This window comes from Pelecanus crispus, chromosome 15 (genome assembly GCF_030463565.1).
Source record: "Pelecanus crispus isolate bPelCri1 chromosome 15, bPelCri1.pri, whole genome shotgun sequence".
NCBI lineage: Eukaryota > Metazoa > Chordata > Aves > Pelecaniformes > Pelecanidae > Pelecanus > Pelecanus crispus.
This window is the reverse complement of record NC_134657.1, coordinates 5,161,512-5,189,252: the sequence shown is the minus strand read 5'-3', so window position 1 is coordinate 5,189,252 and position 27,741 is coordinate 5,161,512. Positions and strand designations below refer to the sequence as shown.

Sequence of the window (27,741 nt, the reverse complement as noted above, 5' to 3'; positions counted from 1 at the left end):
TTCTGTACAAAACAGACATTCTTTTTTTTCTTTCTTGTCACCTAGATAACTTGAATGTATACAGGAATCCTTATAGGGCAATCCTTTCTTATGCTGTCACCCAACAGGGTAAATGGGATGAATCAATCATTCAGTGATGTTTTTCAATAGTTTTGGAATCCTTACCTTAAAGAGTTAACTTCTGTTCCTATTTTTAGGAAATCGTATCATCATGGGTAAAAATCATGTCTTCAGATTCAACCATCCAGAGCAAGCACGAGCAGAAAGAGAGAAAACGCCGTCAGCTGAGACTCCCTCTGAGCCAGTTGACTGGACGTTTGCTCAGAGGGAGCTTCTGGAGAAGCAGGGCATTGACATGAAGCAGGAGATGGAGAAAAGGTAACAAAATAACTAAAAATTTCTACCTGAAACAAGGAGTCAGTTGTAGGTTATTTGGGTGGTGCCCATGCAAAACCTAAACCTAGGTTCTGCCACATTGCATCTCTGCTACCTATTGTGAAAGTTCAGAAAACTTCCTCATTATTTTACTGAAGTGTTTCGGTGCTCTAACTCCTTTAAAAATCACAGGTAAGCACCTGCCACTAACCCTATAGACCTTTTGGTGAAGGACTGAACTGCAACTTACAGGAAGTTTCACTTCTGTAGTATTATAATAGACAACTAACAGTTCCTTTTAAGTGGAATGACTTTTATTCTTGTCACTGTGATTCAGTGGGCTGTGCGTGTAGAGTAACACCAACATGAAAATAATGACCTCTTTGGCTACCGCTGTTCTTTTGTTCATCTTCAGATTACAAGAAATGGAGATTTTGTATAAGAAGGAGAAGGAGGAAGCTGATCTCTTGTTGGAGCAGCAAAGGCTGGTATGTGTCCTTGCTTCAGATTAACTGTACCTTTGGCAAACAGTAATTCCTGTCCTTGCTTATCTGAAAGTTTAGGAAACCTGCTTGGGTTGTCTGCACAATGCAGTTCTCCCTTCGCTTTCAAATACTTTGTGTCTACAGTGAATTATTATCAGTGTGAGTGAGCTCCTTCACATTCATTCAGAGGTTGTAATTGACAATGAAGTGGCTTTAATCAGTTCTTGTTGGGACAGGTTGGATTTCTTGTAACTTAACCTGAAAGAAGGGCATTTCTATGCTCTGTGTTTTTTGAATTTCCTTTTCAATAGTCTAAACAGTTATTTCTTGGGATGTTTGCCTTTATTTTTGTCTTGGATCACCAGAACATACTAATTTGTGCTGCCAGAGAGATTCCTAGAACATTGATACACTAGGTTTTTTTTTTTTTTTTTTTGAATGATGTCTGAAAATGTTGCTGCATTGTGCATGTTTTAACCCTTCTCCCTCCCCCTGCATGGAGTTCCTTGTAAGGGTCTTAATGGTACACATGCCGATGGTGGGGTTATGACTAGGGAGCAGCGTGCAAAGGGAATGTTAACTCATTCAGAATAACTGGAATCCCACCATTCCACCTCTTTCTTAAATAGGAAGTCTGATAAATTAAGCCTGATACAGGAAGACTTCAGTCTTCTCACAGCAGAATATCTTCTGAAGTGTATTACAAATAGAAATGCACACAGTCTTCAAGCACTCTGTGGATTTTAAAAACAAGACCAAGCCCAGAAATTAAATCTAGATTTCCTTAAGGAACCTGACTCTCCTGATTCTGCTTTAACTACATTGGGTTGTCTTTTAGCCAGAACGCAAATGTAGTTGTGCCTAAACTCTAATAAAAATTTGATTGTAGTATTAGTTTGTGACCACTGAAAACTGTGGCTTAAATGCATGCTGGGTTTTAAACTGTAAAGCTCTTCCCCTTCTCCCAAAAGCAGAATGGAGCAGAGTACTGTGGCTCCCATAGGTAGAAGCTTCATAATTTTTTTTTTTTTTACTTCTATTATACACTTAAAGACTTAGGCATCTCTAATTATTTCATCACAAGGGACTAATTTCTTGGATGGATAGGCGTGGTTGCAGACTTTGAACCAAAGCAAGACTTAGTTCAGAAAGGAAGTTAAGACTTGACTAATGTAATGTTTCATCTCTGCAGTTCTGTAGTTAAAATTTGTGTAGCTGAAAGTAGTACGGCAAAAATCAGTTCAATGTGAAAAATATTTTGAGTATCAACTAAGTTTTGGCTATGTGTCAAAGGAGATGCAAGTAATGGAATTCCCTCTCTTAAATTTTAGCTGACAGACATAAGCTAAGCTATTGTATGAGTAAAAGATGGGAGAATTGGCTGTCTGGGGAGCTGCTTTGAATAAGGCTGCATTTACAAAAGTGTTGTGAAGGGAATTTGTTTCCCCTATACTTAAGATTAAGGGAAGGTTCCTTAGATAGTGGGTTGTTTAATACTGTAATAAAGTTGCTGATTTCTTTAAGCTTGTTCTGGTTTTGCTGATTTCAATTAGTGGACGAAGGTGGAAGACTATCCTATGTGCATTACAATATAATTCCTGAAGGACACCTTTCCTAGTTTTAAGGGGTCATATCAAAAGAGATCATGGGTCTGTTAAGCAGTATCCTGCTTATCAAAATGCTTAGTAAAAATATTTCAGATGACAGCAAAACTTCTTGACACATCTCATCATTTCTGTGTCACTGTATGCAGAGTCTAGAATGGACAGGATTACTGCATTCGTACAACAGTAGTTGAACAATGACTGGGAAATCTGGGAATGCATTTCAGCTTGTGTACCTTAAAAGTATTTACATTGCTGCGATACCTAGCTGCAATATCAGGTTCTCTAACTTACTGCTATGTAAGATTGATATTGAAATATAAATATTCTTGTCCTAAATTGGAGTATAATCTTGGATATAAGAAGCTGGCTAATCCTGTTTACCAGATTGTTTTGGTTTTGTGCTGAGATTCCAACCCATTTCGTTCCAACCAATATGTTTGTTAGATGTGCTATACAAAAAAGATAAATAAGAGCTCGTGTCCCCCCAAATTTACAAATAGTATATATTTGCCTTGCTAGTATTACTAGGGAATAGAAATAATTGTTCTCCATTTTACAAATTGAATGTGAAAATGTGTTTAACAGAGCTAAAATTATCTTCCTGGTTTTCTTGGTCATAATGCCTTTGCAGTGACCTCTTGATATTAGAAAGTGGGTATATACCTTTATTAATTGGTCTGGTTAACCTCTGAGTGCACACAGAGCAATGACCACATAGTGTCTCTTAATCATCTTTTTATATGCAAGACATGCTTTACCCATAAGTAGTAATGTGGTAATTTTGTAACCTATAAGAATAATCCTGTGGAACTTGTGACTTAATGCTTGAGTAGTTTGTGTTTTGCCTTTCTGGACATAACCTTGAATGTGTAGCTTGTACAGTGCCTTCCTCCAGGGCATCTTTTGTTTCCGCTGCAATATGCAGTTTGTTAGATGCTCTTTCCTTAGACCACAAATTTTGTTGGCTGTAAACTCACAAAGAGTTCATGTTCTGTTTCTAAACCAGTGTTTTGCTTATATTTTGGCCTAAACTAGGAGAATTTGATTCTCTAGTGCTATTCTTAAAGATTTAAAAATACATAAGGTCACAAAAAGCTCAAATAATGTGAATCTTAGGCTACAGAGCTTGTTGACCATAGGGCAGAACAGTACTTCTTTGACTGCCTTTCATCATTCACAAACCAAATTATATTGTATTCCCTGTTCTTCGTGGTCTTCTACCCGAAGTCTTAAGTCTAGGAACCTGTGGTTCTGAGTCTGTGACCTGGGTTTCCTTTGGTTTCAGAATAACTGGCTGTTATTGTTCCTGATTTCTCATGTATTATCATTTTCTATGTGAAAAATAGGGACATTAGATAGAGGTTCGTTAGAGACTGACTGCTGTGTTTTATTGAAGATGCTTGGATCACAACAGTACATAGGACTTTTTCTTTGTTAAAGAGATATCTTAAATTAATAATCCTTTAAAGACAAGTAGTATGACTTTAATTCCTGGTTGCAATAAGCAATAATGGAGATCCTTAACTTCTGGTGGCAGTATACCTGAACAGACATTCCTAGCGTATGGAAACCTGAAGCCCTGCTCATTAAAAATCATTTAGCCAAAGGTGCAAAACTTGTAATGAAGAAGCAAAACATGCATAACGTTTAGCAAGTGTGTGGAAGCTCCAGGCTCTAGGGTTTGAGAAGAGGACAAATCCAAGGATATCAAATAGAGAATTCGTACTAAAACAATTTAAAAAAAAAAAAGTCACTACTGCTGCATTCTTCTGAAACTTACTCTTCGGACACACAAGACTGTTAATGTTCTTTTTTTTCTTTAAACTAAGCAACAAGGTGACAAATGGGGGAAAAAACCCCAAACCACAACCCACCTCTGAAACTCTGATTCTGGATATCCTTTTAGCTTGTAGCAAGTCTTGGAGAATGAACCACTGTCTTCACCTGTCGTAGTGGCACTTACAGTCCTTTTAACATTGAACCTTTCGGCTGCTTCTGTTTCATTTTTTCTTATCGTCTAACACTTCTCTGGCTGCTGTTGTAGTGAAGTGGATTCTAAACTTGAGCATCCCTGCAACCACGTGCAACGTTACTAACCAGTGTTAACCCGACTTACTCTGGCTGCTCATGACATCTTCTGTGATGGCTGTTGTGTTCACCTACCTGGGGAGGATTTGCTGAAAGAAGCAACAGCAGTCACCAAGGCAAATGTGTGTGGCGGGGATTTGCATGTCTTTGTAGCATGTGTGAAGTGCAGTTTACACTTGGTTTTTAATTTTTTTTAATCAGGAACTTGGTTTTAGTTGATCTATTTAAAGGTTTTGGAAGGGATTGGGAGGGAAGAGTTTAGATTATCCGCTATTTTGAGATTACAAGACTTTTAAATATAATGTTAATCTTAATTTAGTGAAGCGCTCCAATTTTGACAGTCCATGACTCTCGAAGATACATTTTAATGTCCTAACACTCAGTCATCAGGGACTTCCTTATCACTTGTTCTGTTTTGGTTTTTTATTTAGTTTTCTTTGCCTGCTACTTCTTGTTTAGCTTTTCCATTTTCTTACAATTTTAATTTTGGTTATTTTGGGGCCACTTCTTGATTTTTGTTTTTCCAAAGGATGCAGACTCTGATAGTGGGGATGATTCGGACAAGAGATCGTGTGAGGAGAGTTGGAGACTGATCACTTCCCTGAGAGAGAAGCTGCCCCCCAGCAAGCTCCAAACCATTGTAAAAAAGTGTGGCCTCCCCAGCAGTGGGAAGAAACGAGAGCCTATTAAAATGTACCAGATACCCCAACGTCGACGCCTTAGCAAGGACTCCAAATGGGTTACCATCTCAGACTTAAAGATTCAGGCTGTGAAAGAGATATGCTATGAGGTAGCACTCAATGACTTCAGGCACACTAGGCAGGAGATTGAGGCTCTGGCCATTGTTAAAATGAAAGAGCTTTGTGCCATGTATGGGAAAAAAGATCCAAATGAGCGTGAATCGTGGCGAGCTGTTGCTCGTGATGTCTGGGATACAGTAGGAGTTGGAGATGAGAAAATTGAAGATGTTATGGCCAACGGTAAAGGAGTAACTGATGTGGATGACCTTAAGGTGCACATAGACAAATTGGAAGATATTTTGCAAGAAGTGAAGAAGCAGAACAACATGAAGGATGAAGAGATAAAAGTTCTTAGAAATAAGATGCTAAAAATGGAGAAGGTTTTACCGCTGATAGGATCTCCAGAGAAAGCTCAGTCAACCATAGCTAACGCTAAGTCTCCAAACTCTGCCAGTGTGGTGGATGTGGATAAGAAGCCCACAGATGACTTGAAAAGAAGCGAGAACGATGATCTTGCTAAAGAGGAGCGTGTTTCTCAGTTAATGGCAGGTGATCCAGCTTTCAGACGTGGGCGATTACGTTGGATGAGGCAAGAACAGATTCGATTTAAAAATCTGCAGCAGCAGGAAATAGCAAAACAGCTTCGTCGACAAAATATGCCTCACCGATTTATTCCGCCTGAAAATCGCAAGCCCCGCTTTCCTTTCAAAAGCAATCCCAAACATAGGAACTCGTGGAGTCCGGGTACCCACATAATTATCACAGAGGATGAAGTTATAGAGGTTAGAATTCCAAAAGAAGATGATAAGAACAAAGATGAAAACAAAGAAAAAGAAAGTAGAGCTGCTTCTAAAGACCCTCAGCAGCTGTGGAATCTTTATGGCCCCCAGAGGAATCAAGATAATATCCAAATTAACAGGCAGCAGTTAAACACGCAGTCACAGCCTAGCAGTCAGCAGCAACCATCACCTCAGTTGCGCTGGAGAAGCAATTCTCTCAATAACGGCTCTCAAAAAAGCTTGCGGCGTCAGACATCGGGCTCGTCTGAATCATTGCACTCGTACAGTGGGCAGCAGAATCCAGACCTGCAGACTTTCCAGCAAAAACGCCACATCCACCAGCACCGACAACCTTACTGCAGCCACAACAATGGAGGCAGTGCGGAAGGCAATACAGCTAACTTCCACCCAAAACAGACTGACCGGCTTAACCACTATAACCAGTTTGTGACGCCCCCACGGATGCGGCGCCAATTCTCAGCACCTAACCTCAAAGCGGGCAGAGAAACTACAGTATGATTAGTTGGCCAAGAGTAGTCTGGGGGAGGAGGGAAGCAGGGGCAATTCTGGCTTATCATTAAGGAACAGCCAGGATTGGCTCTGCTTATGTCTTGGGTTTTGTTTGGCCAGGTAGAACTTGAGTAATTCGACGTACAAACACAAGGTACTGGCCCTTCAGCCCGTTCAGTTTGCATGTGACTTTTGTTGCAGTTTTAACAACGTTGATTGGAAGAACATTCTGAAAAATTGTAAGAACTTTTTTCATAGACTAGAAGACTTGGAGGGAGGGATGTGGAGGGGAGAACTTCCCTGCTAGCTCATTTACCAGTTTTTTTTGTGTGTGTCTTGAAGTATTTTTCTAATGCCGAAAATATTGTCTGGAACTTACAAAGTGCTACCTTCCTCCTGTGTTTTATGTAGACAATCAAAAGAGGAATTTAGTTTATAGCATTGAATGTTTTTTGTGACCTTTTTCTTACAATAAGGAAACTGACCATCTGTTTTTAAATTGATCTGGCTCTTCAGAACAATGTTTTCCACTCTTAACTCAAATTCTCAATAATAATAATAATCTATAAACCAAAAGTTGTCGGCTGACAAGATATGTGGCTTTTTTATAGAGGAATGAAGAAGAGCTGTTGGGTCACAACAGTCCTACTCCCTGAGTAGGAGGTGTTTTTTCTCCTTTTGCTTAAGTTCCTAATTATTGGTATGAAATTGCTGTGACAGTTAAACCTGCCTGAATGGAATTTTATGTCAGAATATATATATATATATATTGCTGAAGCAATACTTTGGAAATAAGCTTTTTCTAATTCCCATTGTATCTCTAAATATAATAGTTTTTAATTATTATACAGAGATTGTGGAAAGGAACTAGGATTTTTTGACGCTCTGGTGCAGGAAGAAGCCTCAAAAAGCTATTTCATTTTATGTTATGTTTTCAGCTTTCTTGGGCGTAAGTCTGGGAGATGCTCTTGAAATAGTTATTCTTATGAAGATTTATAGACCACTATGAATTGGCTGAATTCTCCTCAAAGACAGGAGAGTTGAACAGTTTCATCTTAATGTGATACCTCATGTTAGTGCCTCTGGTCTTGGATTAAACCCCTGTTTCAAGACTTGTTTAATATAGGAGAAGGTCACTTTGAGGAGAAACTAAGATTCTTTTTCCTTCTCCCCACACTCAGAATGTAAGTTTAAAATTTTTAGTACGTATTTTGATCTGAAGAGGTCCATACTTGCAGGTGATTTTTTGATAAAATAAATGCTTGCAATCCCTACTTCAGATTGTTTCAAATGAATTACAGAAAAACTATTGATTAAGGAATAGGTTTTATGAGCCCGGGGTTTTATCTCAAATGGAGAGTCCCAATTTTCATTATACACTTTCTTTTTTTGAGTTTCTTGAAGTTCAAAACAAAATTGTGCTTACTTCTAAAACTCTGTGGACTTAAGTATAAGCCAATCTAAAACTTTGAGGACTTACTTTGCTTTTAAATTTAACTTGAATGCAATTTTCAAAACAAAATTGGCTACTATACCACGTTTGGTAAGATAGGTCCACTTTGCAGTGTATCTGTACAGTTAAATGATTTGTGCTGTTTTGCACAAATATCCTTAATTTACTTGAGGTTGCTTATTTTTTGATAAAATATAAGCCCTACTGGTAATTGTTACTTCTGTGTGTTTCAGCAGAGCTGTAGATGACTAGGAAGTGCCTCAAGCTTACTTTCCATCTTATTTTTGTTTCCTGTCCTACTTCCACCCACCCCTGCCCAGCTGCGCATGGTGTAGGTGCTGGTTGCAACACGTAAGTGGCAGCCACGCACCGTTTACGTATCGATTAATCAAGTGTCAACCCTTAAGTCTCTGCACACGTGTTACTGATAGGATTCTGGCCCTCTGATGTAGGAGATACAAAGTCAGTCCTCTGACTGCCCTAAAAGAATCTGCTGGTCCCATCACTTGGGACTTTTTTTTTTATGGCAGGTTTAATTTTGTGTCCAAATATGGCTTTGTAACTTGCATTTGTCTCATGCTTTGGCCTACTTGAACGAAGGAAATAAAGCATCATGTCCAAAAATGTCTTGATTCTTAAAGAAAAGAAGCCTTGTAGATGAGCAATACTTTCTTTGAGCTTGACTCAGAATTGCAAAAATGAGGTTTGGGCTGCAAATAATATTTTGCTGTTGCCTTTATTTTAGAATCCTGTTTTAGTAGTGCATTACACTTTTGGTTTTGTGCATGTCATGAGTAATGAGTCCTTTCGTATCCTCAAAAGGGCTTGGACTCTCTTAAAAATACATGGTTGGGAAAATTCTCTCAATTCTGTAGGAATACGTGAGCCAAACAGAGTTAGTCTGCATGGGATAGGTCGTGAGAGAAGACCAAACCAATTTTATCTTGTATCTCAGTTTTGTTGAGGATTGTGGCTGTCTATGTGAAATCACCATGTGATTGAACATGGAGTAATTTTGAAGTCCATGTAACTACATGTACTGACATAAGATTAAAAACTCCTGCTACTTGATATTTTAACACTAAACACTAAAAGGTTTTTGCCAACGTATTTCAGCCTAAAAATCTGAGAAGTATCTGTAAATGCCTGGGTGGTGGTGATGATGATAAACAGTAGGTTACCATCAGGCTGTCTTACCCCACTGTTTTGTGCAGCACTGGAAAAACAACCCTGCTTATTCTGCTGTTGTACGATTTGACAAAAAAGGAAAAGGATAGTCAAATGTCAAAATGGAGCCCAGTCTGCTCAGAGGAAGCAGCTTTTTTCCAGGCTTCTAGGAGGATATTACAGAAATGCAACTTGGGGGAAAATGAAAAAGGGTCTTATAAAAATAATTGCCCACTTTAAGAACTGAATATTAACTACAGTGCAGTGCCTCATCTGGTAAGGGAAGCAACGTGAGAACGTGCGGATCTCCTTGCACTATTCAGAAATATGCACACACCTCACACCAAATTCTGTATTAATGGAGCTAGCGAACAGCTGCTTCCATAGAAGACTGTGTGAAAAGGCTTTCAGGTTAATGGAATGTGGCATCCATGGTGGGAGTGCTGTTTTAGTCAGCTTAACTGCCATTGCTAAGTGCTGATGTGCTGTGTGCTTTGACGGCTGGCTTGTATCCACCTGTGCCTTAGCGATGATTTCTTAAAAATCCTTTAGGACTCACTAGGGACACGTGGATTTGGGGGCTGGGGGGAAATGCATGCCACTAACGCTCCTCTGATTGACTTCAGCATCCTTTCTCAAGCAATCTGAATTTAGGGATCTGTCAAATTAGAGGATGCTATTGTTATCAGTACATTCAGCATAGTTTCAATATCTCCCTCACTGTTTGTTCTTTATCCTTTATATGTTGAAATTTGTTCTTTATCCTTTATATGTTGAAATTTGACTCGGATACTTCCCATTGAACCACTTCAGGAGCTGCCACATGAGAAATCTATGCTGTGTACCCATTTGTACTGTAAAGAAAGCAGTGAGCTGCCTTTGAATTAAATGGGATTTTCAGATCTGTCCATTGTTTAAGAAAAAATGAGTTTTGGATTGTCTTTTAAGAGCAAGCATCTGCCTTGTGAAAAGCAGAACTGGTTTGTATTGTAACAAGTGCTCTTTCAATAAAATATGAAATACTCTTGTAAGTGTCAGACTTGTCTCAGTGAAATGGAAATGAAACTTGGTTGCAGGCTTGTCCTGATTTTATTTTTTTGTCTTGGGGTTGGTATCGTTCTAGCAGAGTTAAAAAGGTTTCTTTAATTGTTCCTCGGTCTGATTCTTCTAAGTCCGTCCACCCTGATTTTTCTGCTGTTATGTGAAAAGCAGCCTATGCAGACTTGTGTCTACTGTCACGTAGTTTTTAAAAAAAAAAAAAAAAAAAAAAGCTTTTTATAGCACAAGAGGATGGAAGCTGTCCTATTGTACCATCTTGTGTGCTGTTTATCTGAATTCTGGAAGAAAATACAGAGCTGGCTGTTCTCTATTTGCTCACGGAAGACAAAAGAAACTGACTTTTGTATACCTCAAATACAGGAGGGGATCACACACGCTACAGTACCTTTGCAGATATCACGTAGATCCAGAGAATCTAAGTTGTTATGGTACAGTGTTCTGCTTAAAAAGCTGGTCCAGCCTGGTCTTAAAAAACTTAGCCTAGTCTGAGTGTATGATTCCCCCCACCCCATTTTCAGAAAATCTGATTGTTGAGGCTTTAGATATTTCTGTGCCCTTGGGCAAAATAAACTTTGCATTCCCTTTCTCCACATTCATGGAGCTAATGATATCAACCAGTTTGAAGCTGTACAACAATATGCACTGGCTTCCAGGGAGTCTAGGGTATGGACCTTCAGGGCAGCTTCCAGACACTGGTTTTTTTCTTTTCTAGCAGTTGAGGCACCTTTACATTGGTACTAACAATTATGTGTGTATTATCACTGATCAGATCTGGAAACGTCTACCTGGAGAGCTGAGCAATCTCTCGGTAGAGCAAAGCAACCTCTTTTACAGTGCAGTCAGTGCACCTTCCGTGTGAACCAACCTGAAATTCATCCTTCATCTGTTGCTCAGTGCAAATTACTTTTAAATGCTACCATAGTATCAAGTGCCAGGAGGCAATCTTGGTCCTGTTTTTCTGCTTAGGGAAATGGTACCTATTTCTTTTCTTCATTATGGGAAAACAAACTTCAGTTCTTTTACTTAGTTTTAAAAGTAACGTTTGATAGTGTTCAGTCAATAAAAAGTGTCTGCTTATATTATGCATTTATTTGTCTAGGTATTTAAATGTACAGAAGATACACTTACTTGGCTCACAAGTCTGAAAATAGAGAAGACAAGAAGCAGGTCTTTGTCTTTGAATGAATTTAACGTGCCTGGGTTTTTCATGCTGGAAGTAGAATTTTCACAGTGGAATGCTCCTGATTTTTGACCATTGCCTCTGCAGCTTTTCAGTTTCTCGAAAAGAATATGATCAAAGATTATACTTAAACACTACTTGAGCATTTCATTTCTTGATTTCTACAATCTAGCTGCTCAAAATGACACCCTCAGATTATCTACTTCAGACTGCAGGAAAATAAATTATTTTGCCCTTCCTTGCAAATAAGAGAAGCTTGTTTCTGTCACTTCACATTTGACCTGCTTTATCTTGGTTTCAGATGTAATAGCATTATCTACGTGGATGGGCGGAAGAAAGATCAGAGAAAGTGCCTTTATGTTAATGAATATTTAATAGTATGCTGGATATTTCAGAACTATAGATAAATCTGAAACTCCTCATTGAGTCTAGAATAGTTTTTTGGTGAATTATTAAGAAATTCAGAAGGAACATCAAAAGGAAGGATATACACTTGTTTTGTCTGTAGTTCTTTTGCTGCTGGGCTAAGGTTTACTTACACTGTAAGCATGTAGCCATCTTGGAGCGCATAGAGCAGACACAAATGAAGAAGAAGGAGCATTTTAACCAAATAAAATTTCAAGAGGAAATTAGAAAATTAAAATGTAGCCCTAATACAAGGCCATATATCTTTAATAGTTCAGTTTTCTCTCCCTAGAGGTCATGTGTATTGAATGCATGGTATTAAAAATTCTGCACTTTGTAAGACTACGGTTTTTTAATGCTACCTCCAGGAAATGTTACTTACAAACTTAAAGGAATGTACGCCAGGTTTATCTCCTTTCCAAATACTGTCTAAAGGTCTTTCTGACTGAACTTGTGTTAAATTTGACGCAATCACCTTGTGGCAGTGTTAAGTACCATATTTGCTGTACAGAAACAAAGTAATGTAGCTGTTTAGGTGGGATGCTTAAATAGGATGGGAGGGAAGTGTAGAGCTTTCCTTCTATAGCTGTTAGACTTAAGAATGCATTACTGCAAACAGTGCATTGGAGAAGAATTTTAGGATTTGGAATAGTGGAAGAGAGAAGGTTGGAATACAAGATGAGTGGCTTCAAGAATTCTCCTTAAGAACTCCGTAACACTCTTAGTGAATTGTTGTTGAACTCTCATACATAAATCTTGAGAAGCCAGTTTAATTTGTGTAATGTATGCCAAAGGATTCTCTTCAAAAAATAAAACACTGTAGCGAGATAGGCTCTGAGACCAGGAGCACAGTGACGGTGTCTGTTCTAAATATCTTGAATTTGTATTTGTTTTACCAGCAAATAATAAAAGGGTCATTAGGTCTTAGTAGCATTTATTTCAAAGCATGATTATGCTGAACAGGAAGAAAATGCTCTTACACCAGAAGGTATTGTTGAAGTGCTCTTTGTGGGGAAACCTCTGCACAGACTTCTCTGCCCACTTGCCAGGGCAGTAGTATTTTTTTCATCTTCTGATATACTAAATACACATGTGAGTAAGTGATACTTACATCCCAAGAGGAAAATCTAATTGAAAACAAAATGTCTCTCCCCCTAGCATCTGAAATTACTTTTTTTTTGTATGAAAAGGCAAATCAGTGGTGCTGTTAATCCTTCTGTTTGAGAAAAATGATGAATACTCCTCCCCTTTTAAATTTATTTCTGTACTTTTCTCTATTTCTGCCTCTTTCCTACCTCCCTGAAAGCAGCAAGCAGGATCCCCCCAAAAATCCTCTTTTTCCAGTCTTTTGGGGGGGGGGGGGGGGGGGAATCCTAAACCTTTCCCTTGTACAAATACTATAAGCATGTAGCTCTGATGATTTTAAAAACCAACGCTACTATCTTAATTGCATTGGCCTCTGTCTTCTCTCTTTTCAAGGGCAGATTATACTAAAGCAGTAGATGTTGAGCATTAATGGAAATGTCTTTATGTATTTGTTCTCCGTGTCTGTCACTCCATCTGAGGTGTTAGTCTCTCTTAACTGTTATCCTTGCTTTTGTCTGTCCTCCTACACGGTATCTCCTCTCTCCCCACAGGACTATGAGAGTAAGCTGCAGGCTTTACAGAAGCAGGTAGAGACACGCTCCTTGGCAGCTGAAACAACAGAAGAGGAAGAAGAAGAGGAAGAAGGTGAGCTTGAAGCTAAAAATAACATGGATATAGCCAAGCCTAAAGGGACAGTTGCTATAATATCTCTTGCAATAGATAGAAAACTCGCTTTGGAAAGCTGCGAAACACTTCATAACTCTTCACCTGTAATCTTCACAGCATAAAGATGTAAAACACTTTGATTGAGTTCCACATAAGTAGTAGATATACATCCCCCAAATTCAACTGATGCACAAACTAGATTAGTTTAACTACAAGCTTTGATTTGGTGGTCTTGAATTTGAAGGAATCTACCTCGGCACTAAGAGAGGTCAAATGTCTTAAACCAAAATAATACTGTTGCCTTTGTTTCCTTGTTTTGATTTTGAAGTTTCTTTTATCTCCTTGGTAGGAATTCTTAAAATTCATGCTGTGACATGTCTGTATTACTCAATTTCTGGACAGTAGATAGTTTATTATTCCCATAATACTTGCTTTCATTCCACTATTTTGGCATTTAATTTGGCTTTAATAATTGTGAACTAATTTAAAAAAATAGGAGTAGAATTTATTTTGTTTTCTCTATTCCAAATATCCTTACTTGATCATTATATCTCCAGTGCTAGAGGTGAGGAAATTTGAATCCAGTTTTTCCTCACTGAATGATAAAAATGCAGGTTTTTGTTTTCTGTTCTTCTCTTCCAGAAAAGGTGTTAAGAACTCGTTGACACAGTCAGCAGTGGTATTAGATACTGCATGTAATGGTTTAGAGAAGAAGTTTTTTATTTCTCTGTTTCTTTGCTTGTCCTAGTGCCCTGGACGCGACATGAGTATGAACTCGCACAATGGGCTTTCAGGAAGTGGAAATTTCACCAGTTTACTTCACTGAGGGACCAACTCTGGGGAAATGCAGTATATCTGAAAGAAGCCAATGCAATCAGTGTAGAGTTAAAGAAAAAGGTAGGGATGTGTAGAATATCTTTTTTGAGTTTTCTGACTCATCAATTTTGACTGTATAATCCCGCTTCAAATGCTCAGAGTTACTCATTTTTAAAATTATGTCTCTTGCTTATGAGTTTGGGCTTTAAAAGGGTTCAGAAAACTGTGAGTCTGATTCGAACTTCTGGCTGAATGAACATCTCTGGTTGATATATTCTCCTCCTCTTCATTTCCCTTATGCTGTTCCTGTCAATATCATAAACACATGTACATGCACCTCTCCCCCAGGGCCCTGTCCTTTCCTTTTTTGCTTCTAACTCCATGTGGTTATTCATCTTTCCAAGGGAGGTGGGTGCTGCAGGATGTGTCAGGTCTATAGCTTTCCAGACCTCTGTTAGCTGTGACAATAAAGGCAAGATATGTTGAAGAATATGTTTTATGCCATTTTGAGACCAAAAAAAAAAAAACCCCACCCCATTTAAAAAACCCTGAATTTGGTCAGAGGTGAAACTCAAACTGGGTTCATACGTTGCCTTAGGTTAGGTCCCTATCCGCTTTGTGATGCTGATATCTGACTTCTCAGAACTAAAGTAATTTTTCTGTTTCCATTTAGGTGCAGTTTCAGTTTGTCCTGCTGACAGACACCCTCTACTCACCGCTGCCACCAGAGCTTTTGCCCACTGAGCTGGAGAAGACCCGGGACAATAGGCCTTTCCCTCGTACAGTGGTAGCTGTGGAAGTCCAGGATCTGAAGAACGGAGCAACACATTACTGGTCCTTAGAAAAACTCAAGTATGTAAATATTACTGGAGAACAAAATTCCTTATATTCAAGGAGCTTAACTGAAAAATGTCACCCCTTGCTGTTCATTCTCTGTTGTACTTGTTTTTCTCTGTGTCCTCCCAAATGCCAACTTTCCAGACAGTGTGGTACGTTTTCAATACTAGCTTTCTAGATTCTTTAAACAAGTGCATTTGTTCTCCAGCATCTTACTCGCCTCCACATTTAATTTTTGTAACTTGAGGTTAGATTTTATTTTTTAAATCTAATAAGGCTCATCACAGCTCATCTCTCTGCATTAGTTTTTTTTCATGTTCCTTTCACTGCAGACGTTTCTTTGCCACCTGCTTTTATATAACCTAGTAGTATAGGGCATAATTTATAATAAAAAGCTTAAATAAAGAAGATTCTATTTCTATGGAAGATACACAAATTCTGACTGCAATTTGAATTATTTTCATCATATTCTTGCAAATAAGCAAAAGACATTTGTCTTTTCCCCACTCTAAATACTGACTGAAGAACTTTTTTCCCCACTAATAATTTCTGGATGAAGGATCTTGCAGTGTGAAACACTTGTTTTTGTCAATGAAATAAAGAAATGTAAGTCTGTGTAGAACCAGTTCAGTTTTGAATCAAAATGCCAACATTTCTGGAGTGGAATGCAAAAAACTGCCTAAATTACTCAGCAATGTTGTCTGATGCAAAAAAGGAAGGAAAAAAATATGCCAAAATTAGATGTGAAAGAAGAATATTTAGAAGTTTGAATGAAATCCGAGATTTACGTAAGCTTCTGCAGTGACCTTGCTTCGTGGTTTGTGAGCTTAGCCTACAAAATTTTCCCCAGAATCTTAACATGTCAGAGAATTAGTACAGTACCGAACTTTGGGGTACAGACTCCTCTGTTCTTTATTCTCCCTTTCCTACGTGTAATTTGGTATGGGTGAAGTCAGTGTACCCCACTTTGTGTTCTCTGCTTTTTTTATTCACTCTCTATTAGTTTTTTAATCCTGCTTTCTTCTGTGCAGGCAGAGGTTGGACCTGATGCGTGAGATGTACGACAGAGCTGGGGAAATGGCATCCAGTACACAGGATGAGAGCGAAAGCACAATGACAGGCAGTGACCCCTTTTATGATCGATTTCATTGGTTCAAGCTGGTTGGAAGGTATGTGACGGTTATCTCAACTGCTGGTACACTGGTAACTCTTGTCAATTCTGGATGAACTTTGACTTTGAATGTGGTTATAAACTGTATGGCCACTAGTGTTAGTTGTGTGTGGTGTCTTTCAGGGATTTCTGATAGACTTAAAATACAGTGAAGAGCAGAAAATGCTCTTTAGAATGTTGCCAGTTCTGGTGTAACCTTGTAGAATCTGATTTGACTGAACCCTTAGTAAGTTATAAGTTTATTTTTGAAAAAGGGTATTTAGCTAAGTTCTATCTAAAGTCACTGGAGCAGAGCTGTGAGAATATGAAGAACACTGAAAACTGAGGGGAAAAGTGGCCCAGGGCCTTGCTTACATATGTGGTTCAAATAGTTTCGTCGTACCCTTTGGAAATACCTAACATCTGATGGGATTCTTTAATAATTCCTGATGTCGGCTGCACCTTTACAATAATATTTTTATTTACAAAAATGCTACGTGTTTGAAATAAGAATTGTAGCTCTATTAAATGGATGTGCTCTCAATGTCTCTGTGTTCGGCCATGTTTATATTCATTTTTCATTTGCTTTCTGCTCAGTTCAAGGATGTTCTTTTTCTTGACTTTGTTAGCAATCCCTTCCCTTACGTTTCATTGCAGTCCAGATGGTTTGAAGCCTTTGCTTGTTGTTTAGGTGGTCTCTGTGCTGATGGCAACAGACGGCTGTTAAATGAAGCATTCTTCTTTCCCCTCCCTCTGTTAATTGGTATTCCGTTAACTGATATCTAGCTCCCCCATATTCCATGGCTGCGTGAATGAGCGTCTTGCTGATCGCACGCCCTCCCCCACTTTCTCCACGGCTGACTCCGACATCACTGAACTGGCTGATGAACAGCAGGATGAGATGGAGGACTTTGATGATGAGGCCTTTGTGGATGATACTGGCTCCGACGTTGGAACTGAGGAGGGATCAGACCTCTTCAATGATGGGCGTGACCCGTTTTACGACCGATCCCCTTGGTTCATTTTAGTGGGAAGGTTGGTGAGGTTACTGTGAGAATGGCCAAAAGGGACCAGCTCTTGCTGTAGACTGCAATGGCTTTGCCTTGTGCTGCACAGAATATCTGATCTGTCAGGCCAGCCAAAATGTCTATATACAGAAATTGGAATTGCCAGAGAATGTAGTTTAACACGAAGTTTTAAATTCCCATGTCAGAGGCCATGAAGACCTAAATAACAACTGAGAAAATAACCCTTAGATGTGACAATGGGAATAAATCTATTTCTAGATAACTGTTACAACATAGAATGAATGTGGTTTTGCTTGTTTACAGTATTTAAGCGTTATCTATAGAATGTTCTATTTAGTCATTGCAAGATCACTAAGTATTGTAGCATGTAATTTTCTCCTGTAGAAGAGAATCTCAGAGTATGGTGGAAAGTCTTTAAGCCCAATCCAATAAATCCATTTTTGAAAACTCATCTAACATTCTCTTTGTCTGAAGATAAAAGATGGCATGAAGAGAAAGAAGAATGGTCCTTCCTGGATGAGGAAAAGAGTATTCTTTGAGATGATTTGAATTCTCAGATTATGCGTGACTCTCGGTAGCAAGTATTACGTAGTGAAAGGTCATCGTCATTAAAATTCACTGGCTGGTGGTGTTTACCAGTGCTTTGCCCATGCATTGTGCTTGAATTTCTGAAACAAGTTTGCTTAATGTATTTTAGAGTATTAGCTATTTTGCCAATCTAGATATGATTAAGACATTATCAGACCTCAGCCTGTGGTGTAGACCCTAAGGACAGCAAGTTGCATTTAAAAAAATGTACTACTTCGCACTGGTTATTCACAGGCAGTCTTGCTCAAACATGTCACTCATGAGAAGAAACAGAAAGATTTTATTTAGTGACTTTGCTCCCCTCTTTTCTGCTCCCACTCCCCCAATTATGCTTTTTTGCTTATTTGATCACTCTGTAAGCCAATCTGATCTACCTGTTAAAACAGTAAGGGAGGTGGTTACCACAGGCGTTGTACAAAAGAGGGAGTAAGGCTCCAGGGCTGGCTGAAGGGAGGAGCAAAGGAGAAGGGAGCAGAGCTTGGCTTTATCCTTTTCTGTGACTGTAAGCAGGGAAGACTTCATGGTCAGGAAGGCAGGATCTTTTTGCAGTTTCCTCAAATGCAATAATGATTGCATTATTTGTGAAAATGAGGGACTGAGTTTGTTGGTCTTTTGTCAGGCTTTTAGATCGGTTTAGCTGTATTGTCTAACCTCATTCTTTGTCTTTAGTAGACTTATTTACAAGCTGTGATTAAAACTTGGAACTTCCTTGATCTAGTCTTTGAAACAAAAATTATAATTACTGAAGGTGCAAGAAATTGCATTAGTCCTCTTTGGTTTCTGCAAATTTGTGCCCTTGTGTGCCGTGTATGATAACGTGTTCTAAAAATTTAATTCTTTCAGGTTAATCAGGTTAATCACAGGAGTCAGTCTGGGAAAACCATCTTAACTGGCTTGGAAGCGATTGTCAGCTAGTTAAAGCTTACGTGCGCTGTTTGCAATGGCTAGGACTGCTTTCTTGTAACAGTGCTGGCATACTCAGCATATTCTCCTGTTGTGCCTGCTCTTTCAGAGCGGGACCTTCAGTGCTTGGGAAAAAGTTGAGCTATTCATCTTCATTTCACAGACTCTTCAGGAAGCACAACACAAGCTGAGCAAATACAGTGTATAATGAAAAGTCGTGCTTCCTGGCAATTACACAACTTGCTTCCCGTTTCCATGTCTTAAAAAGAAAGCTGAGCTCTGTCTCTGTAGACAGACATGAAGCTGCAACAGTTAAGGGTACTAGCCTGAACATGTAAGCTGTGCATATTAAGGAACTCTGCTTGGGTTGTAGATTGTATTGAGGAATGAAACTTAGTTTGTATTATCTCTGAGTAGACAGCTGAATGACTTTTTCCCAGTAGTTGGTTTCTATTCTATTCCATTCTGTTTCTATTCCTGTTCTGTTCTTCTGTTGTGCTGATTCTGTCAGCAGAAAGCTGTTAGAATGTTTAGCACCACTGAGTAGGAACTATTTTGATTCCTCAGTGTCTTCCAGCATGAGAATCCTACTTTTGAACAGTGTGATTTACAAGGATCAGAGGGTATGTCCATCTACATAGATATTGTCTTGAGCACGAGGTAGTGTTCAAATGTTAACAAAACCAAAATTCTTTTAACGCTTTTAACTGTGTACTGTTACATATGTTGTGGGATGTGTAGGACAAAAATAAAATAATAATCTGGGGGCGGTCATGAGCGATAATGAGTCCAGGTCATGAAGGGGAGAGGAGGAAAAATTGATCCAACTTCTTGGGCATCACAATATTTTTTTCTCTCTCTCTGTGCTGTGACTGTCTTTTATTTGTACTATAACTATTAAAGAAAAGGGAAAAAAAGAGCTGGTCCCTTTAGCCATCTCTTCTGGCATGCTGGGCTGTCTTTAAGGCTGATTCTATTTAATGGTGTGACATATCGAGCATTTGCTATATTTTTTAAGGGAGGTGGGAGAGGACTATGGGATATTTTATTTAAATCTTGAATTGATGTGTTTGTTTAAAAAGTATCTGTCATCATTCTGAGTTCTGTTGTTTTTGTTTTAATTTAAAAAAAAAATTGTGTTTGTTAAATTTCATTTCTAGTTTTGTTGTGAGTATGCCATTTTACCTCACCAATCTTTCTGCTAATACAGCTCCCCCTCTTTCAGTCTGCTGGGCTAAGGTGCAGGGGGCCACTTGGATATGGGATGTTTGGGAAGTGGGAGAGCTCCCAGATGTGGGAAGAGGAGGAGGAGGAGGATAACCGTAAGATTTCATCCACTCCTGACTTGATACTGCCTTGTGATGAAGCAGATGGAATGGCACTGGAAGGCAGTATTGCTGCATAAACCAGCTCTTTCTCTGTACAGCAAATGTGCTATTGCTCTCCGTTCTGCAGACGAGATCCAGCATTTTCATCACCAAACAGGAAGCTTAAAACATTTTGCATTATGTGCTTTTCTTTCTCTTAAGTTAAAATGATTCCACTGAGCTAGGTGGCCGGATGGAAGGAAGTTAGGGAAGATGAGAAATATTTTTTTCTTTGGGATTGTCATTTTGCTGAGGTGACAAAATTGTAGTTGCTAATAAAGCTGAATGCTTTGACTGTCATATTTTGGACAGCAGCTTCAGAACCTTAGCCGTGCAAATAAAAATATATTTTTATTTTTCATGCAGTTAATACTCCCCTTTCCACTAGTTTGGCTTTGAAGTAGGAAGGCTTCTGTAATGACTGCCTCTATTAGTTAGTGAAACTGTCTCTTGCTGTATACATATCAGTGCAAGGCTATTTGGATTCCTTTCTGTTGGGGAAAAACGTCCATTCTCCCTAGCTTGAAATGTGGTTTTCACACTGCGTGTGTTTTTTTGTGTCGAGCATATAACTACCTACCTTCCTGAACTCCATCCCCGGTCCAGTCCAAGTGAACGATTCCAGTTTGTTAGTGTGGGGGACTGTTTTCTTGTATGGTGGGATGCTGCTTTCTCGAAGAAGCACCGCCTGAAATTTCAAAGCTAAAAATGCAAATGTTTTCTTGGGGGGGGGGAGAAAATTAAACTTCCTGTTTTGTTACTTTAAATTTAGTCTCTTCTCCCTTCCCCTGCTTTATCAGTGCTTACCTCACTTTGGAGCAGACTGAAAAAGAACTAGATCCTAATCTTAGTCAAGTGTTATGTCACAGTTCTTTTTGTTGTTGTATGATTTTCTTCATTTTTTGTTTTGCTACTTTTATAGCCTTAGTAATCATTCTCTTCTCTATTGCATTTTGTCACCACCTTGTTATTATTTTCGTCTCTTTGGTTCACAACTGCCACGTGTTTGACTACCTTGTCATTTCAAGATCATTCATTCATTCTGGGAACGGGCATGTGAACCCAAGGAGAAACACTCACCTTTTCTAACTTTGGTCCTTAGCTATGTGTCACAAGGAATTGAGCTCGGCTCAGTCTCGCTGTGTTCATGGAACAAATTTTACAGCTGATGTCACCAGACAGAGGCAGTGAACATCTTTATTTCTCTCTCAGTCCTCTTTTGTCATGCAGGACTTGCCCTATGAATATTAAACAATAACAGTTATAAATTTGAGGAATTAAATATACTTAATCGTAAAGACTAATAAAAAGGACTGCAAGAAGGAAATCCAGTTAAACAAATGGCTGGTGTTTAGTATAATTTAATATGCATAAATTCATAATACTTACATAATTGGTTAGTCACTTTAAATGTAGTAACTGGTAAAACTGTTGGTTAAACTTCTGTGCATCTCAGTACTCTTCTGAACTCTGAAACAGCTCGCTTAATAAATAAAGCCTTCCATTTTCTTCCCCTTGTTGAGAGCCATTCTTTACCTGACTTGTTAGGCTTCTCAACATCTAAAGTTTTGCTCAAGCTAATCACACTGAAGTGTGATATTCTAAGAAATTTTGCAATTCGTTGCAGAAACGTAAAATAACTTAATAACGTTAGTCTAACTTTTAATTAAAAATCTGTACAATAAAACTTGGTAACTTTATTGTTCCAAAATAGACCCTGCTTGTATATAACTTTAAAAGTTAGTGTATGGCAGGATCATCCAGTACTGGGCCTAAACACTGCTTTTCCTATTGTAAACTGTAATTTCTATGACTGTTCTAGAGTACTACTGTGGTGTTTTGTTGTTTGGTTTTTTGTTGTTTTGTTTTGTTTTTTTTTAAGAAACAAATATATTACTCCTAAAGATATTTAGCTGTGAAGACTATCAGTCTTCCACTATCCATACACTCAGTGAATCTTCCAAGAAACCTAAGAGATGACTTACGGTTTGTTGGGGATTTCTGGTTACTCTGTATATAGTGTTATCAAATGTATGTAGAAGAGAGAAAACATTCAGTCAGTCTGTTTTGAAGAGTGTTTTTATATGTTCAGTAAAATATTTGAGGCTGTGTGAACACAGATCAATGCCCTTTTAATTTATCCCTTCTGACTGCACTCATGGGGTGGAAAACTCAATTCTTTATAATCAGTAGTTCCTTAGTAGACTTCTACCATCTTGCTAACAGCTCCATTTACAACTGTGGTGCATCCAAAATTACCTTTTATAAAGCCATCATCTTAAATTGTCTCCTTCATATGTTTTGTAACTCACTAATATAAGCCCTGTGTCTCCAGTATACTCTGGTTTAGAGCATTTTGTGGCTCCGCTTAGCTCTGACACTGCTGAAGAGCCCTGTGTGGACAATACGGATACAGGACCACAGTGCAGGTCTGATAGATGGAGTGAAGTAGACTGTGTGAAGATTTGAATGTCCCATTAGCCAAGCAAATACTGCAGTCTGGATTTGCAAACGATTGCCTAACGCTGTTTGTGTTTTCTTTCCTTCCTGTTACCAGAGCATTTGTATACCTGAGCAACCTGCTGTACCCGGTGCCTCTTATTCACAGAGTAGCTGTTGTTAGTGAGAAAGGAGAAGTACGAGGATTTCTGCGAGTAGCAGTGCAAGCTATAGCAGGTGAGATACTCTGAGAGCTTTACTTTGCAACTCTTTGGTATACTATGAATAGCTGCAGCTTTAACAGGCAAACAAATCAAACCTGAGTAATTTTAGTGTTGCAAAGAACACTTGTTCTCTATTATTAACTTGCTTTTGAAATCTTTTCATTGGCATGAATCATACGGACCAAGCATGAATAAATCTTGAAATAATGCTGAAAACATGATCAGAAGCTTTTAAAATGGTGGTGTTGACCACTGAAGTTTATACCTGGTAACTAATGCAACACTGCTTTTTAAGACAGTGAAAGGGCTAACTGGTATCAATAAGTCTAAAAACTAAAAATAAAGCAAAGATTTTCTTTCTGGCACCTAGTATAAACAGACGACAAGGGTATGTGCAAGTTTGATAGTTGTGATGATTTGCAGAATAGTTAAATGTACCACGTGTTTGCTCTTCTCAAACTATCTTTTTAAATAACATGCAGAAATGCGCTCCTCCATTCTCTGACTGAATAACATGTGAAGAAGTTCCTGAACTGACAGTTTTCAGCATAGTATAAAGAGGAATCAGCAGCAGTTTTCCATTTCATTGCCTCACTCAAATGTGTTGAGACTTAGAAGCTGCTTTAATATACTGTTTAATCACTAAGAATTATCAACTTTTGAAAAGAGAAGGGTAGATATATGGGGATGGTAACTGCTTCATCCAGTTTTGAACTCCCATTGTATGCATGCCAGAGCTTATCTGTGCTCTGCTAGTCAGCTGCTAATACTTTATACTTTTCCAGTATGGGGTGAGCTAGTTGAGTTTTACTTTTGGTAGTTAGCCATGTCTTATCCATGCTGGTGAGAGCACAGATACTTCCCATAATTTGTCCTTTCTAGCAGTGGCTAACTGCCAACATTTCTTTATTGTTTAGGTAGGGTAACCCTGGAAGTTTCACTCTCCATGGGAACGTATAATGAAATCTCAGACTCTGAAGATGTGTAAGAATCACTCTGGCAGGGACTGAAACAGCAAGTGAAATAAAATCTGTTCTAATGTGTACAAAAGTCTCATTTCTAGCTTGGTTTGGTCTCCTTGGCATTGATCAAATATTTCCAAATAAATATTCTATTTATCCATCCAAATAAATAGAATACACCATGGCTAATAGAAGTTGAACTGGGGACATCTCTTGAAAAAGGGCCATGGTATTATTTAGTCCCTAAGCAAAGTTTTGGAACATGTTCTGAATCTTGGGATTTCTCCTGCAAGCATGCATTTACTGTGGAAAACCTACCTGGTGCTTAACCAGGCCTCATTGTTGCTACTGTCCACAATGAGGAGGAGGTTAAACCGGCAGATTGTACGGACAGAACCGCCTTTCAAACTAACAGCATGTACTTGTAAAGCTTTGCTAGTGTGACCGCTTCGTTTATGGCTACAGAATTTTAGATGGCAGCTTAAATCAATGTAAGTATACGTCCCCATGTGGGTCACTGTATTATGGTATGTTAATTCACCTCAGGTATAATAATCAGAAGTAAATAAATAATTGAAATGAGGACTATTGTTGTTTTGCATTCAAAATTCTCTAAAGTTAAGTGTTTTCATGATGAAACTTCATAGCTTGTCTTGTTGTTTTCCCACACTTGAGTTCATGATGGATAGATTTCTGCTATGATTTTTTTCCAGCGCTTATTCTGATCTGTTATTGGATGACTGGAACCAGGCCTCTTCTACTTTACGGACTGCTTTCCGTTGTAATCAGAATTTCTATTTAGATAACTCTGAGGGTTTTTACCTCTCCTCCCCATATTTTTTTTTCTTCTTTTTTTCTGTTTTTTAGCTGATGAAGAAGCCCCAGATTATGGATCTGGTATTCGACAGTCTGGCACAGCTAAAATTTCATTCGACAATGAATATTTTGATAAGGTAAGAAGTCTTAAAATTAAGTTTCTTTGAGTGCAATAGTTTGTGCTTCTAAATAAGGAATAAGTAATGCGGGGGGAAGAAGGAGATGGGAAAATCAGAAACTGCAGGAGTCTGTTACATGCAACTTAATTTCATTTTTCAGAGTGATTTTTCTTCAGTTGCGATGACTCGGTCTGGACTGTCATTGGAAGAATTAAGAATTGTGGAAGGGCAAGGACAGAATTCCGAGGTTACCACTCCTCCAGAGGAGATCAACAGAATGAATGAGCTAGGTAAGCAAGAAATATGTAGTAGTTTTGGAGAACTTAAAGGAAATCTGGGACACTTTCAGTCAGTGATAGAAAGGGGTTCTGAGTGTCCTTCAAGAATACATAGGTAGGGAGAGGTGTAACTGATGGGTTGCATATGATAGATGCTGGAGTTACTTATCTGAAGAACTGTGCAGAAGAACTGTTCCCAGGTATTTGGAGCTTTTGATTGTCAGCAAATAATTTGGGCCCCAAACTCCCCCCCCAAAAGTGTGATGGGACTAAACTGTTGCCTGAAGGAATATTTTTAGGGGGGGGGGGGGAGTAAAAAGTGATTTCATGTAGGATGTTTGTTTCTCTCTTAAGACTTGAAGTCAGCCACTTTGGATGGAAAGATGACTATGGAAGGATTCACTGAGGAAATTGGTGATCACTTGAAACTGGGTAGCGTGTTCACCTTCCGTGTGACAGTGCTACAGGCCAGCGGCATCCTTCCTGAATATGCAGATATTTTCTGCCAGTTCAAGTAAGAATTTGTCCTAATTTACATTAGACAAGGAATGGTTTGATAGAGAGTGCAAATACTAGCAATGGAGGGTCTGACTGAGAGCTTTTCAATTCAGTGGCAGTGTGTTATAGCAGAGAAAAACACCTTGTCAGTTACTGGGATTCCTGTTACGAGCAGTACCTGCTTTGTGTTAGCATGGGGTTAAGGAATAAAGTTTTGCAGAAAGGAATTAAGAATCAGAGTGGACTCTTAGGTTACTAGTTCTACGTATCTTTAAGTTTCTGCTTGATAATGGCTTTTAATGTGAAAAATTTGATACTAGATTGTACATATGCACAATTAGAATGAAAGCTATATGACCCTTGAGTAAATCAGTAGCTCTCAAGTGACAGTGTTCTTTGCCTTAGTTTCTTAAGAAAGAGAATGAAAAATGGGAGTAATAAAGACACAAAACAAGTACAGGAATTGTGGTCCCAAAGATGAGGGTATTCCTAGCTTTAGGCCATCACTCAACTCCCTGTAAAGTTCTAGCAGAATAAATTTATCACTTTCCTTTCAGTGTTGGGTTCACAGCACAGCAATCTTGACTAAACTGTTCTAGGGTGTTTTATTTTTGTGTTGTTTTTTTTTTTAAAGCTTTTTACATCGGCATGATGAAGCTTTCTCAACAGAACCTCTCAAAAACAATGGTCGAGGGACTCCCCTTGGGTTTTACCATGTTCAGAATGTAAGTAAAACTTTACATGAATAGTAAATGCCTGGTTTTGCACTGGGAGTTGTGTGTATCCTTCTTGTTAAACTCATGAGAGGTGTATGGGGAAAGAGGGGCAAGGGGAATTATTAAGAATAGACAGTAAGAGGAGTGATTAGGTGAATCATGTAATCCCAGTGGAGAACAAAATACAGAATGATTCTGTGTGGTAGATTTAACTCTTCTGTTTCACCTCTACTTCCTGCCTTGGAATTCTCTGTTTCCTTACCAGGATGTTCAGTGAAAGCATTCTAGAATTCAGGAAATAACATATATGAGAATAGCAGTGCTCATGATCTCAGATGAATCATAGAATCATTTAAGTTGGAAAAGACCTTTAAGATCATCCAGTCCAACCATATATCTGTTTTTATGAACTGTGTAATCCTTTGGTTACATGTAGCTGCCTCTTCTACTTAAAATGCCTGATACTGAGGCTTTAATTTTCTCCTTTATCAGAGAGTAGAATCAATGCCTAAACCAAAAAGGAATGCAGTTGGTTTTACTGTGAGTGGCACTAAACCATATGAAAAATACAGACTCCTAAAATTCACACTTACAAGATTTCCTTTTTGTGTATCTCATTTTTTTCCCTTACTTTGCCTAATAGATTGCTGTGGAAGTGACGGAATCATTTGTGGATTACATCAAAACAAAGCCTATTGTGTTTGAAGTCTTTGGACATTATCAGCAGCATCCTCTCCATCTGCAAGGACAGGATCTCAACAGGTATTGCTCACTGTTCTGGCATAAAGGCTGTTTCATCATGCGCAGGTTAGCTCTGCAGTTCGAGCAGTACTTTTTCATATACTGAATTTATATAGCCACACCCTCATGAGTAGGATTCCTGACTAATCTGAGAGTGCTGGCAGGGGCCTATTTACCCAGTGTAGTATGTTTTGTTAGTGAGCGATGGAATTGTTCTACCATCTCAAACATGGAAAGCTGTTTTGCCGATAACAGCTGCATCCACCCTACAAACACTGTGATGGTTAGAATATTGTACTCAGAACTTCAGTGGTGATCTCGGTGAGTTCTGGGTGAACCTTAGCAGTGCTCCAAGGTGCAGCGTTCCCTCCGGGCAAGTGGCCTGAAGGTAAGGATGCCAAAAGAAGAGAGATGAGATTAGGGGGAAAACAAAAGGCTCTCAACCTTTTGACATACTAGTGCCAAAGTTGCTGAGCGTTTGCATTTTTGGAATCAGGGAAAGGACCCCTAGTCCTGTCATCTTCATAGCTTAAGGGAAGAGGCTATTGTCTGGATTGCTTGGCTTGGTTAGCCCTCCTACTGAAGGCAGCAGCTGCAAAGAGGAAGCACATGCTGGTTTTAAGAGGAAATGGCAGCTGAGGCTTGTTCCTTTTCCTTAA

At 38.8% G+C, this 27,741-nt stretch overlaps 1 protein-coding gene across 3 annotated transcripts in view; it reads left to right on the top strand.

The window, feature by feature from the left end:
- Positions 1-27,741, top strand: part of KIF1B (kinesin family member 1B) — a 93,101-nt gene that overhangs the window by 47,710 nt on the left and 17,650 nt on the right. Inside the window, exons 21-33 of one of the 3 annotated variants that reach the window (XM_075721461.1) lie at positions 198-378; positions 791-863; positions 13,486-13,579; positions 14,349-14,497; positions 15,090-15,268; positions 16,285-16,422; positions 17,190-17,438; positions 22,847-22,965; positions 24,782-24,867; positions 25,010-25,139; positions 25,482-25,641; positions 26,260-26,350; positions 26,985-27,103. In XM_075721461.1, coding sequence (XP_075577576.1) covers positions 198-378; positions 791-863; positions 13,486-13,579; positions 14,349-14,497; positions 15,090-15,268; positions 16,285-16,422; positions 17,190-17,438; positions 22,847-22,965; positions 24,782-24,867; positions 25,010-25,139; positions 25,482-25,641; positions 26,260-26,350; positions 26,985-27,103 — 1,768 coding nt within the window. Of the gene's footprint in view, positions 1-197; positions 379-790; positions 864-5,084; positions 9,117-13,485; positions 13,580-14,348; positions 14,498-15,089; positions 15,269-16,284; positions 16,423-17,189; positions 17,439-22,846; positions 22,966-24,781; positions 24,868-25,009; positions 25,140-25,481; positions 25,642-26,259; positions 26,351-26,984; positions 27,104-27,741 lie in introns of those variants that run through there. The other 2 variants (XM_075721462.1, XM_075721463.1) reach the window with 2 other exon arrangements.